General features: G+C 40.4%; 1 protein-coding gene across 1 annotated transcript; it reads left to right on the forward strand.

Annotated features, from left to right (window-relative positions):
- Window positions 1-209: 209 nt before the first annotated feature.
- KBTBD8 (kelch repeat and BTB domain containing 8) lies at window positions 210-13,506 on the forward strand. The gene is made up of 4 exons (XM_037904793.2): window positions 210-374; window positions 2,571-2,781; window positions 5,067-6,181; window positions 9,918-13,506. The coding sequence occupies exons 1-4, from the start codon at window positions 359-361 to the stop codon at window positions 10,379-10,381; spliced, it is 1,806 nt and encodes a 601-aa protein (XP_037760721.1). The 5' UTR covers window positions 210-358; the 3' UTR covers window positions 10,382-13,506.
- The last annotated feature ends 785 nt before the right edge of the window (window positions 13,507-14,291 follow it).

The raw sequence follows: 14,291 nt of genomic DNA on the forward strand, positions 1-14,291 counted from the left end.
AGCGCCCCCCGGGGTCGGGAACGCTGGGAGGGATGACAGGGCCCCCCCCGCCTCAGCCACCCGCTGCGAACTACAAGTCCCAGCGGTACCGCCGCGGCGGGCCTCAGGAACTACGCATCCCAGCATGCACCGCGCGCGAAAGGCCCGCGCCCCTTCCCGTCCCGGCGCGTGGGAGGGGGGGAAAGACTACGTTTCCCGGCATGCACTGCGGGCCCCCGCCAATCAGCGCGTGGTAGCTTGGCTGGTGCGGGGAGGCTGATTGGCTGGCGAGGCAGCATCCGCCCCCCGGAGAGGAGCAGGGGAAGGGGAAGCGGCCCCGGCCGTGACATTTCCCTCGCTCGCAGCCCGGGCCCCGAGAATGGCAGCGCTGGGAGGTCGGTGCGGCCGGGCCGGGGAAAGGGTGTCTGGGGGGAGGGGTGCCGGGAGAGGGGGTTTCTGGGGGGGGCAGAGCTGGGGGTGCCTGGGGGGAGGGGTGTCTGGGGGTGTCGGGGGGGCAGAGCTGGGGGGAGGGGTGTCTGGGGGGGGGCAGAGCTGGGGGTTGTCTTGGGGGGAGGGGTGTCTGGGGGGGGGCAGAGCTGGGGGTTGTCTTGGGGGGAGGGAGTCTGAGGGGGGGCAGAGCTGGGGGTTGTCTGGGGGGGAGGGGAGTCTGAGGGGGGGCAGAGCTGGGGGTTGTCTGGGGGGGAGGGGGGGCAGAGCTGGGGGGGGGAGGGGTGTCTGGGGAGGGGCAGAGCTGGGGTTGCCGGGGGGGGAAGGGTGTCTGAAGGCAGAGTGAGTGGGGAAGAGAACTGTCGGTGGGGTGTCTGGGGAGTAGTGTCTGGAGGAGAGTGTCTGGTTGGGGGTGCAGATTTTGGGGTGTACCTGAGGGGGGGCTGCCTGTAGAAGGGAAAGAGAATGAGGGAGAAGGAGTAACATGGGGGGTCAGAGTGTGTGGGGTGCTAGCTCAGGGGAATATATGTTGGGGAGAACAGAGTGAGGAGGGGAGCAGAGGTGAGCAGTCATGGAACTGATTGGAAAGGGAAATCGGGGAGAGAGCTGGTGGGAGGAGTTTGCAGGTCAGTGGTGTCAAATCCTGCAAATAAAGAAGCTGGGATGCAGGGGTGAGAAGCTATATGTTGCCAGCTCCATTTTTATGGGGAGCTTCTTTGGTTTTGCATGTTGGTTAGGCGACTGGCAGGTGGGAGAGTTGTTCTGGACCTGTTCAGTGTTGGTATGCGGGAGTTTGCATTCCCGTCTCACACCTACAGAAGGAAGTGTATGTTTTTTTGCAGCTCTCAGAGTTTGTGCTGTCTCTCCAGGCACGAGGAAGTGTTGGAGTTGAACTTAGAAAAGGGTTGCTGTTTTTTATTGAGTAGTATCACTGTTCTCAATACTAAACAAGGACAGGTGACTCACCTGTACTGAGGAGAATGCACTCTAGTTTAGAATATCAAAGTTGTCACATCTTGCTCAGTGCTGTGGAGAGACTCTTTTACTGAATACTTATTTTAAGGGAAGTACTTAAAGTTCTTTCTGGAAAAAGGAATATTTTTTGAGAATTGCTCTAAGAGTGATTCAATGAGATATTGAGAATCTTAGGCCCCAAGCCTGCCAGCAGATTCTTGTGCACATCAGAGCCCTATTGATTTCACTGGGACTTGTGGGACAAGGTTGTGTCTGGCTTTTGTATAGGGAAACGTTGCAGCACACTAGCACAAGACAGGTTTTAAATGTCCCATCTATCATGCCTTTTTTTTTTTTAAATGTGTTTAGCCCTGAATGCATTATGACTGTTTTCTGTGCAGTCAGCAGCATTATCCAACTTACAGTTTTCAACACTTCATTTTTCCTGTTGAGCTTTCCTTTGTTGTTGTTGAACAGAAGACTCGTTTCCCTTACGAAACAGGTTGTTGCGCTGGAAACATTGCTCAATCATCATTTTTGGCTTTACCTTGTTAGGAACCATCAGATATTTTCAGAAGTGTACAGTTTTTAATTTCTTTTCATGATAGATGTCAAGTCCTTTCACATTTGAGTAATAATTTTAAGTGCTAGCCAAATAATTTTTGTAAAATACATACATATTTATACATAATGTTGTTTAATATTTGTGGTTGTGCGTATTTGCTGTTGAAAATGTAAACTGTACTTTAGGACTGTAATCTTGCCAGTTATTTGGAAAAGTTAGTAGCCAATGTTTATTTCCCATTTCATTGTTAAGCACGTACATAAGTGTTTGGAGAATCGGGAACTGAGTCACTGACTTGTTTCATTCTTTTGTAAAAATGGGATAATAAAATACTTCCAATAGCTCAATAAGGATTGGGATAACTGGGTGAAAGGTTATGTAATATATAAGTGCAAAATATTTATCATGTGACTGTTTCATCTTAAAGTTGATAGGTGTAATTTACAGATTTAGCCACATAGGAGATTGTGGAATTTAGAGAAATGAGGAATCTCAAATCAATAGTCATTCTTAATGCTGATATATGGTGTATTTGTGTTAATATGGATATATTCTTGATAGTGTGCGCTGTTGCTTTTTCTTTATTGAAATACCAGTAAGACTATTTTGTTTTTTTTTTAAATAGAACTAAGTAAGTTTTCACAAACACTGAATGGAATTCCTCCTTCAAACACAGTCAGCAGTGGAATGGATCCCTTTCATGCTTGCAGTATTCTCCAACAACTTAAAACAATGTACGATGAAGGACAGCTGACAGATATTGTAGTGGAAGTTGATCATGGGAAGACATTTTCCTGTCATAGGAATGTTCTTGCTGCAATCAGTCCTTATTTCAGGTATAGTATGTAGGTCCCTGCACTCGTATTTACCAAGTGCAAAATCACTTTTATAATTTATTAAATATTTTAATTATTGATAGCAATTATAAAACTTATACCCATCTGCAGCTGTATTCTGTGTGACTTCTGCTAGTGATGACATTTCAGATTTAACAAACATCTCTGTTTCTTCAGTGATCTCTTCCAATTTGCTTTTAAAATGAATGAATTGGCAGCAACAGCATTTTCAAGGAAACTTACTTTGAAAATGATTTCATCTTCATGTTGTCTTTTTTTTTAAAAAAACCTCTTCTCTGTGGGAGATCCATTCCATGTTTTTTTTTATCATCATAGCATTCAAAATTTATTTATCTTTCCTTAACATCATTCATACATTCTAGCATATTGACATGCAATGCATTACAACTTATGATCCTGGGTGGAGTGTGCTGACTGGAAATTTGAGAGAACTTATTTATGTATGTAAATTGAGCAAACTAGATATGGAATTAATGAGACACAAACATGAAACTCCAAACTGTCATTTCTGAGTCACTTGTAAGAGTGTAAGTGCACTTTATATTTAGGTAACTGACCGCGACAGCATTATATGAATGATGATCAGATATGTGCTGTTAATAGGGCTGTCAAGCAATTAAAAAAATTAATTGCAATTAATCATGCTGTTAAACAATAATAGAATACCATTTATATCAATATTTTTGGATGTTTTCCACATTTTCAAATATATTGATTTCAATTTCAACACAGAATAGTGCTCACTTTATAATTTTTATTATAAATATTTGCACTGTAAGAATAAAAATTTTTTCAATTCACTTAATACAATTACTATAATGCAATCTTTTTATCATGAAAGTTGAACTTACAAATGTAGAGTTATGTACAAAAAATAACTGCATTAAAAAATAAAACAATGTAAAACTTTAGAGCCTACAAGTCCACTCAGTCCTATTTCTTGTTCAGCCAATCGCTCAGGCAAACAAGTTTGTTTACATTTGTAGGAGATAATGCTGCCTGCTTCTTGTTTCCAATGTCACCCAAAAGTGAGAACAGGCATTCGCGTGGCACTGTTGTAGCCAGGATTGCCTGATGCGCTAAAGATTCATATGTCCCTTCATGCGTCAACCACCATTCCAGAGGACATGAGTCCATGCTGAAGATGGGTTCTGCTCGATAATGATCCAAAGCCATACAGACCAACGCATGTTCGTTTTCATCATCTGAGTCAGATGCCGCGAGCAGGAGGTTGATTTTCTTTTTTGTGGTTTGGGTTCTGTAATTTCTGCATCGGAGTGTTGCTCTTTTAAGACTTCTGAAAGCTTGCTCTCAGATTTTGGAAGACACTTCAGTTTCTTAAACTGTGGGCCAAGTGCTGTAGCTATCTTTAGAACTCTCACATTGGTACCTTCTTTGCATTTTGTCATATCTGCAGTGAAAGTGTTCTTAAAACAAACAACATATGCTGGGTCATCATCTGAGACTGCTATAGCATGAAATGTATGGGAGAATGTGGATAAAACACAGAGCAGGAGACATACAATTCTCCCCCAAGGAGTGCAGTCACAAATGTAATTAACGCATTATTTTTTGAACACTTGGAAGCGTGTCCTCTGGAATAGTTGACGAAGCACGAAGGGGCATACGAATGTTCAGCATATCTGGCATGTGGCTGGCTACAAAAATGCCATGTGAACGTCTGTTCTCACTCTCAGGTGACATTGTAAATAAGAAGTGGGCAGCATTATCTCCTGTAAATGTAAACAAACCTGTTTCTCCTTAGTGATTGGCTGAACAAGAAGTAGGACCGAGTGGACTTTGTTTTGTTTTTGAGTGCAGTTATGTAACAAAACAAAATCTACATTTGTAAGTTGTGCTTTCATGATAAAGAGATCTCACTACAGTACTAGTATGCAGTGAATTGAAAAATACTATTTCTTTTATCATTTTTAAAGTGCAAATATTCGTAATAAAAATAATGTGAGCACAGTACACTTTGTATTCTGTGTTGTAACTGAAATAAATGTATTTGAAAAATGTAGAAAAACATCCGAAATATTTAATAAATTTCAATTAGTATTCCATTGTTTAACAGTGCGATTAAAACTGCGATTAATTGTGATTAATTTTTTTTTAGTTAATCCCGTGAGTTAACTGCGATTAATTGACAGCCCTAGCTGTTAGAATGGTATGCACGTTATGATAAACTATATTACAGTTATCTTTAGACCTGTAGATAGAAGGGAATTGAAAATAAACTGCTAAATATTTTTCTTTTGTAGATCTATGTTCACTAGCGGCCTTACAGAAAGTACCCAGAAAGAAGTTCGTATAGTTGGTGTTGAAGCAGAGTCAATGCATTTAGTATTGAACTATGCATATACCTCCAGAGTAATGCTGACAGAGGCCAATGTCCAAGCTTTGTTCACTGCAGCTAGTATCTTCCAGATCCCTTCCATACAGGACCAGTGTGCTAAATATATGATCAGTCATTTGGACCCACAAAACTCTATTGGGGTGTTTATCTTTGCTGATCACTATGGTCATCAGGAACTCAAAGACAGATCACAAGACTACATTCGTAAAAAGTTTCTGAGTGTCACCAAAGAGCAAGAGTTTCTCCAGTTGAGAAAAGACCAACTCATAAGTATACTGGACAGTGATGACTTAAACGTAGACAAAGAAGAGCATGTTTACGACAGCGTTATAAGGTGGTTTGAACATGAACAAAATAAAAGAGAAGTGCACCTTCCAGAAATATTTGCCAAATGCATCCGCATGCCTCTGTTGGAAGAAACATTTTTAGAGAGAATCCCTCCCATGTTTGCACAGGCTATAGCCAAAAGCTGTGTACAGAAGGGACAACCTAGTGCCAATGGCTATACACAACGGCTTGGAATGACTGCTTCTGAAATGATCATGTGCTTTGATGCTGCCCACAAACACTCAGGAAAGAAGCAAACAGTGCCTTGTTTAGATTCAGTCACAGGGAGAGTGTTTAAACTATGCAAACCACCAAACGATTTGAGGGAAGTTGGAATTCTTGTATCACCTGATAATGATATTTACATTGCAGGAGGCTACAGGCCAAGCAGCAGTGAGGTCTCCATAGACCACAGAGCAGAGAGTGACTTTTGGATGTATGATCACTCTGGCAATAGATGGCTACCTAAAGCTCCTTTGCTACGAGCCAGAATAGGCTGCAAACTGGTTCATTGCTGTGGTAAACTGTATGCAATAGGTGGTCGTGTTTATGAAGGAGATGGTCGAAATTCACTAAAATCTGTGGAGTGTTACGACAGCAGAGAGAACTGTTGGACAGCTGTCTGTCCAATGCCTGTAGCAATGGAATTTCATAGTGCTGTGGAATATAAAGAGCACATCTATGTTTTACAGGGTAAGGTGCTTTAACTGTGTAAGCAATTTTGTTTTATCAGTAGGGAAGGGAGTTGTCTAGTTCCAGTGCTTCTACTCCTTTGAACTTCCTAAATTGCTCACTTCCTGCAGATTTTAAGAGTGCCAGAGGAGTAGGGAACCGAGAAAATGGGAGTGGGGGAGAACAGAGGGGAGATGAGAGAGGTAGTGGAGAATGGAAACATGACATTTCTCCTCAAAGTGGGGGCAGCAATTCCACCTCTTGTACACTTTAAGAAGCTCATTGTGAGGGGGAACTTATCCTCCTTTTTGCCTCCACATCCCATGTAATCTGTAGGCTTACTGGGGGCTTTTACAACCTCTCCTCACTTCCTGAGAGGCTTAGTAAGCTCAGTACAGCTGGTCAGAAAACTTTCATCCATTGGGGAAAAAAATCCAGTTTTTGACCACCTCTGGCAATGAGCCTACTATTTTAGCACAAGGTTATACAAGGTGAAGGAGAATGGAGGAGATTAAATAGACTTCATGAAATTGTGATTGTTTACAAACACTAGGGATGTGTTGTCTAAGATGGAGTCTACAAGTAAGCCCAAGGAGCAAGAGATTTTACAGTGAAGGGGAAATGTTGAAGAACTTGACAGAGTTTACCAGTAGGGTGTGCAGCAGTCTGTTCTGAGATCCTGAATTCATTATAGTGACGTCAACTACTGTGCCATAATTAAAGGCCTCAGTTATTTTGTTGTTAAACCATTACCAATGGAATTATATCACTCTGCTGTAAGAATATATGCAGACCTAATTGTAACATACTTCATAGAAATGTAGGACTGGTAGGGACCTTAATAGGTCATCTAGTCCAGTCCCCTGCACTGAGGCAGGACTAAGTATTATGTTGACCATTCCTGATAAGTGTGTGTGTGTTTGTCTAACCTGGTCTTAAAAACTTCCAATGAGGGAGTTTCTACAATCTTCCTAGGTAATTTGTTCCAGTGCTTAACTACCCTTATTTCCTAATGTCTAACCTAAATCTCCTTTGCTGCAATTTAAGCCCATTGCTTCTTGTCCTCTCCTCAGTGGTTAAGAAGAACACTTCCTCACTTTCCTCTTTTGTAACAACCTTTTACATACTTGAAGACTGTTATGTCCCCCCTCTGACTTCTCTTCTCCAGACTAAACAAACCCAGTTTCTTCAATCTTTCCTTGTTGGTCATGTTTTCTAGACTTTTTTGTTGCTCTCCTGTGGACTTTCTCCAGTTTGTCCACAGCTTTGCTGAAGTGTGGTGCCCAGAACTGGACACAGCCAAGAACTGGCTTTGTAGAATTTGAGATGATTATTTGAGTGGGAGGCCCAAGATCTGCAGAGAAATCCCACACATCTCTTTAAGCACCTGTAGAGGCTTAGGGCTCAATATGTCCGTCCTGGGCCTTCTGTTGGCTACTTTTCCTGACAGGCTCCCCTCTCTGATCTTGCCAATCTTTGTGAAGGGGAAACTACAAAAGATGCTGACAGTTCAGCATTACTTCCAGAGGGAGAAGAAATCAATATAGGTTTGCAAAGAGGCAATATTGCAAATCAGTGCCATGATTCCTTCCCAGCTGCACACCACAGCTGCACTGATTGGGATTGATAAGATTCCGTGGGATCTGGAGAGAATTCTACAGAGTGGTTGCTTTTTCTTTTTATTGTTCCTGGACTAAGTGAGCAGGGAGAGCCAAATTTTGTTAGTGAAAACCATGTAGTAGTATGTCAGTCTGGAGTTTCAGCTAGAATTCTGAGTTTACCAACTTTTTATTTGGGTTTAAGTCAAATGACCCTTAGGGTGTGTCTTATTGAAAGGGAATGCTAGGGGTAGATTTGATGCAATGCATAGAATGTTGTTCATCCGTTAACATTTTGTTTCAGCCTGCTGCTTAAAAATCTACATTCCTCTTCTTAAAAGCTTTTTACAGAAAGTATGTCACCTTTAACTATTTTTCTGAAATAACTAATTGGTAGAAAACTTACTCTCATATTTCACTAAAAAAAATTCTGTATCTTCCAAGTGGGAACTTCAGAATAAGAGTATTATTGCTCACATCTTACCAGATGCATGAGAATGCACCTATGCAACTTTTGCTTTTGGATGGTTCTATGGGTTAACTTGATGCTTACACAAATAAAGAAGTAATCCATTGTGTTACCCAGCCCCCAGTTACATACAGTATAACTGTCAATTGTTTTCCTTACACTTAGCCTCATGGGCAAAACACTATTGATTTCCACTGTATTATTGGTGCAAAAACTGCATTCTGCAACTTCCATTACCTAGAAAGAAGCAGCATGGCAATTGCTACTGTTCACAAGTAAGTAGTCTTGCGCACTTGCCATAAAAATATACACTTGCCACACACAAGTACACCAAACAAGTTCATAGGATTCAAGTACGGGGGCTGACTTTGGCTGTAAAAGACCCATTGGAATGCAACTGTTAATTATTTAATTTTGTATCTCAGTGTAGAGAAATCTATAGGTATCCATGTAGCTTAATCTTTTAAACTAAACGCCACCCCTTTCAATTTCCTACCATTCTTGCAGGCTTTTCTTCCATTCAATTATAGGAGTAAGGATACTTATCTACACTGTTGCTTGGCAAGATGTCTTAAAATGTGTATGGAAGTTGCTATTAAATATAATTTGAAGTACATGCTCTCGTGTGAGGGGAAAAATAAGTTTGTTATACTATATTCCATAGCCTTTGAGGAAACTGTGATTTTTTTTTTTAAGCCGTAAAAGACAGCTTCACCAAGAATGTTTTCTAATCCGCACTATCCTTACCCAAATTGGAAGAGCACCAGCTTTAGTTTCCGTGTGTCTGAACTTCTGTCATTTTCAACTTGTAGCTAGTAATCTGTGCAGTCAATATATGAAGCTCATTATTGTCCAAACCAAAAAGAAGTCATCGTGAATTAGTTAGCAGGTTCATGCAAGGACTCCATTTGGTATCCTTTTAAACAAACCATTGTAAGTGACTAATCCATCCATTTCCCTGCTTGCACACAACGCAAAAGATTTATAGGTCTGTATGGAGTCTAAGATGCACAGTTACCTTCCCAGGTTTAGCATCTTTCATGCAATTCATTCTGAAGTCCTTTATAATCTATAGATCAGTGGTTCCCAAACTTGTTCCGCCGCTTGTGCAGGGAAAGCCCCTGGGGGGCCGGGCCGGTTTGTTTACCTGCCGCGTCCACGGGTTCGGCCGATCGCGGCTCCAAGCCAATGGGAGCTGCTGGAAACGGCGTGGGCCAAGGGACGTACTGGCCACCGCTTCCAGCAGCTCCCACTGGCTTGGAGCAGCGAACCGCAGCCACTGGGAGCAACGATCGGCCAAACCTGCGGACATGGCAGGTAAACAAACTGGCCCGGCCCCCCAGGGGCTTTCACCGCACAAGCGGCTGAACAAGTTTGGGAACCACTGCTATAGATGATTAAATAGTCTTTATTTTACCGGGAAATAAAAGAACCAAGTGAATACTTGAAACACCTTAAGCTTTAGAGCCTTGAAGGACTTTTCCCAGAACCTCAAACATGGTTTAGAAGTAGGAAAGGATTGTTAACATGTACATAGCTAAAGCATTGCACTGCTGACAGCCTTCAAGCTTCCCCCTTTTCAACCTGATTTCAGAGTCTGGGAGCCACGTGGAACTGTGTTCAGCGTTCAGAACGATAACTCATAACCTCCATCTTACGCTTGTGGGTTTTTTTGTTTTTGTCTCTGTAGGAGAATTTTTCCTCTGCTATGATCCACAGAAAGATTACTGGGGTTTTTTAACCCCAATGACTGTGCCTAGAATCCAAGGCTTGGCAGCTGTATACAATGACTCCATCTACTACATCGCTGGAACCTGTGGAAATCATCAGCGTATGTTTACCGTAGAGGCCTATGACATCGAGCTAAATAAGTGGACTAGAAAAAAGGACTTCCCATGCGATCAGTCCATTAATCCCTATATTAAACTGGTACTCTTCAAAAACAAACTCCATTTGTTTGTCAGAGCCACTCAAGTCACTGTTGAAGAACATGTTTTCAGAACCAGCAGGAAGAATTCACTCTATCAGTATGATGAGGTTACTGACCAATGGCAGAAAGTGTATGAGACTCCAGATAGGCTTTGGGATTTAGGCCGGCATTTTGAATGTGCTGTTGCTAAGTTGTATCCGCAGTGTCTTCAGAAAGTTATTTAATTTTATTCGCTAACAAGCCTTAGTGATTTCAGTGGTATCTGATGTTAGAGAAAACGTCTTAAAAGAAAACAAAGCAATTGTCAGTATTTAATGTCAGCGGAAAGAGAGTTTTTTGTACATGGGGATGGGTGCTCTTTAAAGGTTGCAGGCTTGGGAGGGAATTACTGGTTCGTTTTAAAATTGCTGATATTTTCCAGGGGAGCAAGAAGGAGGTTACAAAGTGCAATTATCAGCATTTTTTTTTTTCTGGTAAACACTTAATCATGTCATTCTTGAGGGGTGTGTTTTGTGATAAAAGTAAACCAAGAATAGAAGAGCCAGGATAACTATGCACTACAATGAAAGAAAATTAGCATTAATAGCTAAGGACATCCAAGCTGGTCTGAAGTGACTTTTTTTTTTTTAAATACGGGTAAAATCCTGAGGCAATATCACTAGGTCTTTATTTTAGATCAACTGAAAGTACAAAGAGGAATGCTAGCTCCTGATTCTTTTTTTGTACTGTTTTGAAGTCTACTAAAATGTTCATAATGTTGTTTGTGCACTACCTTAGTTTGAGGGAAATATTGAAGTTGGAAGCAGAACATGAAGTATATTTGTTCGAAACAGAGAAGGCCTACTGTCATTTTCTATCTGTGGGCTTTGTTAAAATCAAGCTAACAGTATAAATAGCTATTTTCTGCCAATTGCCGGTAAATGTAGTGCTTGAAAAGTAGTTTTGACACTGCTTAAAAACATTTTCCATCCCGTAAAGGGCTTAAACCCAAAAGTTGATGGTGCTAATACATTTTTAATACTTGTATGACTGAAATGAATGGGCCAACCCTACACCACTATTTAAAACAGCTTGCTATTATTAATGGAGTCTGTCTTCTTAGGACCCTATCCTGCCATTGTGGGGTTTTTTTTGTTTTTTTTTTTTTAAGTAACATTTTACTGCAGTGGGAGTTCCTGCACAGAATGACGACAGGATATGGCCTTAGTGGCTATTAATTTTGTGGAGAGCTCATTCTGCCTCTCAGAAAGGGTTTGCATGTGCTCAAGTAATACTGAAAAATGTGGCTTAACTTGATTATTCTCCTCCTTTTTCCAACTCCCCAATTACCTTTTACTATTCTGTTCTGACCTATAATGTGAAAATTTTGCACTACTGAGCTGTCCTCATGATCCAATTTATTAAAACAAACTTATCCACAGAAATCCATGGTTTAAAGAACTTTAAATGCAGATGTAGAATAAGGATCCAATATATTATAACACTTTCTCTGTGGATTGAACATCTAACTAATTTTTCTAATGACAAAGTAAGTTTAAAGTTTAGCTTCTTCTTCAATCGTTAATACTGGATGTAAAAGGGAAATGTTTAATCCTAGAGCTCATATCAGCTCTGCTTTGCCAGGTGTAATTTGTTACAAAGCTTATTCTCTCCAGAACAAGGCATGTTGTATCTTCCTATATATTTAACTGATTAACTTCTCAAATTGAGGTAAAGGAAAGCTGTTTTATTTTAAATTGATAATGGTAAGCATTGTAGCAAAGGATGGCCATTATCTGAATTAACAGCTGTTTCAATAAGCCAAATGTTTCACTCAGTAATAGTGTAACACCCTGGCATAACTGTTGAGAGACTTGGGATAACATTAACTCAGTGTATGGCCTTGTTGTCACAAAGTAGGGTTTTCTTTTTTTTTAAAGAAACAAACTCTTTTTGTTTTGTTTTTTAAATCTTGCACAAAATATCAAAAAATGAACTGTGAAACTAAAAGGAAAAAAAAAAAAAAGCCTCTTTGCATTTACATACCTCATTGTCCAGAGATTGACCAGACTGCTTCTTTTAGGTGTGGGTGCTGGAACATCCTTTAAGATCGAGAGCATATGAATAGTTGCTAAGAATGCATTTTTAAACAATGTTAAGGTATGTGGCTTCTCTTTTTGTTTAGTTCCTTCAAGATACTATTGTTATCCACTGCCCACAATAAGAATTTTTCTTATAAGGCTATTTCCATGGCTTTTTTTTTTTTTTTTTTTTTTACATTTTCCATAGTCCTTGGCTAGTTCTATTTGTGCTATTGTAGGACTCTAGCTGCAAGCTTTCTGAAGCACCCTCCCTTACAGTATTGCATTAGTGTGTAAAACCTTTTTTCCTCCAAAAAGTGTTATGTAACTCTTTGTTGTTTTTTAAAAGCTTGGTTGACTATTTACAAGATTTCTTGCTGCTTTTTGACAATCTTCTATATTTATTTAGTAGAACAAATTTCAATATATTACTTGAAAATATTAAATAGAATTTTGAGTTAACAATTGACTGCTCATGTGATGTACAGACGTACAATATGCTGTGGTTAATTCTGCAGTAGGTTTGTTAATTTTGTTTATCTGCACTAAAGTACGAAGATCTCCATTTTCTTTCACCATTCAAAATAAGATTGTGATCCAAGACTGTAATGTGCTTAAAAGCTAAATCCTGGAACTTGCATAGAAGGAGAAAATACTGAATCTTATGCATGAATACTTTGTTTAAACAGAAATATAGCTGAGACATTTTGCCACTTCTTAAATGCTTTTAAATTCTTTAAAAGTCAGATAACTGGTGAAGTCTTGCTGTAGCATCAGACTTTAAAAATAAACTTGCACAGTGTGAGAACAATTGATTAAAACTGCACCAAAGGTACTTGTAATTTACATATGGCTCTCTGCATCCTCTCTCTGCCCATTTATCGTTTCTTCTGCTCTGGTTTAGACTGCCCTTATTAAATTGACACTTACTCTTATACTGATACTTTAAATTTAAACATTCCCCCCTCCCAATCTTATCAAAACACAAAATAATTTGTACTCCCCATTTTCTTTTAAATTTTGATGTTGATTAAATCACTAAAACTGATCTTGGTGCATCAGACATGTGTAGTGCGCATGATCTGCAAGAAATCGAAGAGCTCCCTGTTGCTGTTTAGAAATGGCATCCAATGTTCAGTGCTCAGGTATGTTAGTAAGAAGTACTGTAGTCCTATGAGGGCAAATGTGTGGATTTTTAAACATTTTGCCATAATTGCACAATTTTTGCATTTTTACTTAATGTCATGTTACGTTTCTTATAATAAAATAAACCTATTGTTGAAATACAACGGACTTCAACAGTTTTTAATTGTAAATGTATTTTAAAATGAAGTTGGTAGAGCGAGCAAGTAGAAATTCACCCGTGTGCTCTCTTCCCAGCTCTGCAGTTCTACATCCCAAATATTTGCCATCCATGCACTTTGAGGCACCCTGGCACACTGCGGTGAGGGAAGCTGGTGGGGCCTCTGATACATCTCTGCTCCATACACATGTAGGAATGTAGAGCAGCCAGAAACGCCTTTGACAATGCAGGCAGGACCAACTTGAGGGTCTCCCCACCCCGCACCTCCCTTGGGCTGTTAAGACTTGTGCCAGTTTTGCAAGGCTGTTTATAATTTTGTTCAAATTGTCCTTTTTTGCATAGCACTCCCTATCCTAGGGTCACTGGGTACTTTACAAACCTTATATTGAGCTTTCCAGCATCCCTACAAAGTAGGGAAGTATTTCACAGGTGGTGAAAGAGAGGTACAGAGTGGTTAAGCAACATGGTTGAGTTCGCATAGGAAGTGAATTGGGGATATTACTGAGACCTCCTGCTCTTTGACTTTAACCACAAGTCCACCTTCTAAGTAACTAGTTAACTCGCTAGAACAGAAGGGGTTGTAGTACCCTTATCAGCACAGTTCATTCTCCAAGATTTCTCTCCTTGTAATGAATTTCACAGCACTTAAAGCTGCATCTGAAGAATCTCTGCTTGTATGTTACATGGTTTGTTTGTGAGCCTTGCATTCTTGCTGAAGGAATGCCCGATGGGCTGGCTCCATGGCTTCCGGGAAAGGCAGTGTGAAGCGGT

This window comes from Chelonia mydas, chromosome 7 (assembly GCF_015237465.2).
Source record: "Chelonia mydas isolate rCheMyd1 chromosome 7, rCheMyd1.pri.v2, whole genome shotgun sequence".
Lineage (NCBI taxonomy): Eukaryota > Metazoa > Chordata > Testudines > Cheloniidae > Chelonia > Chelonia mydas.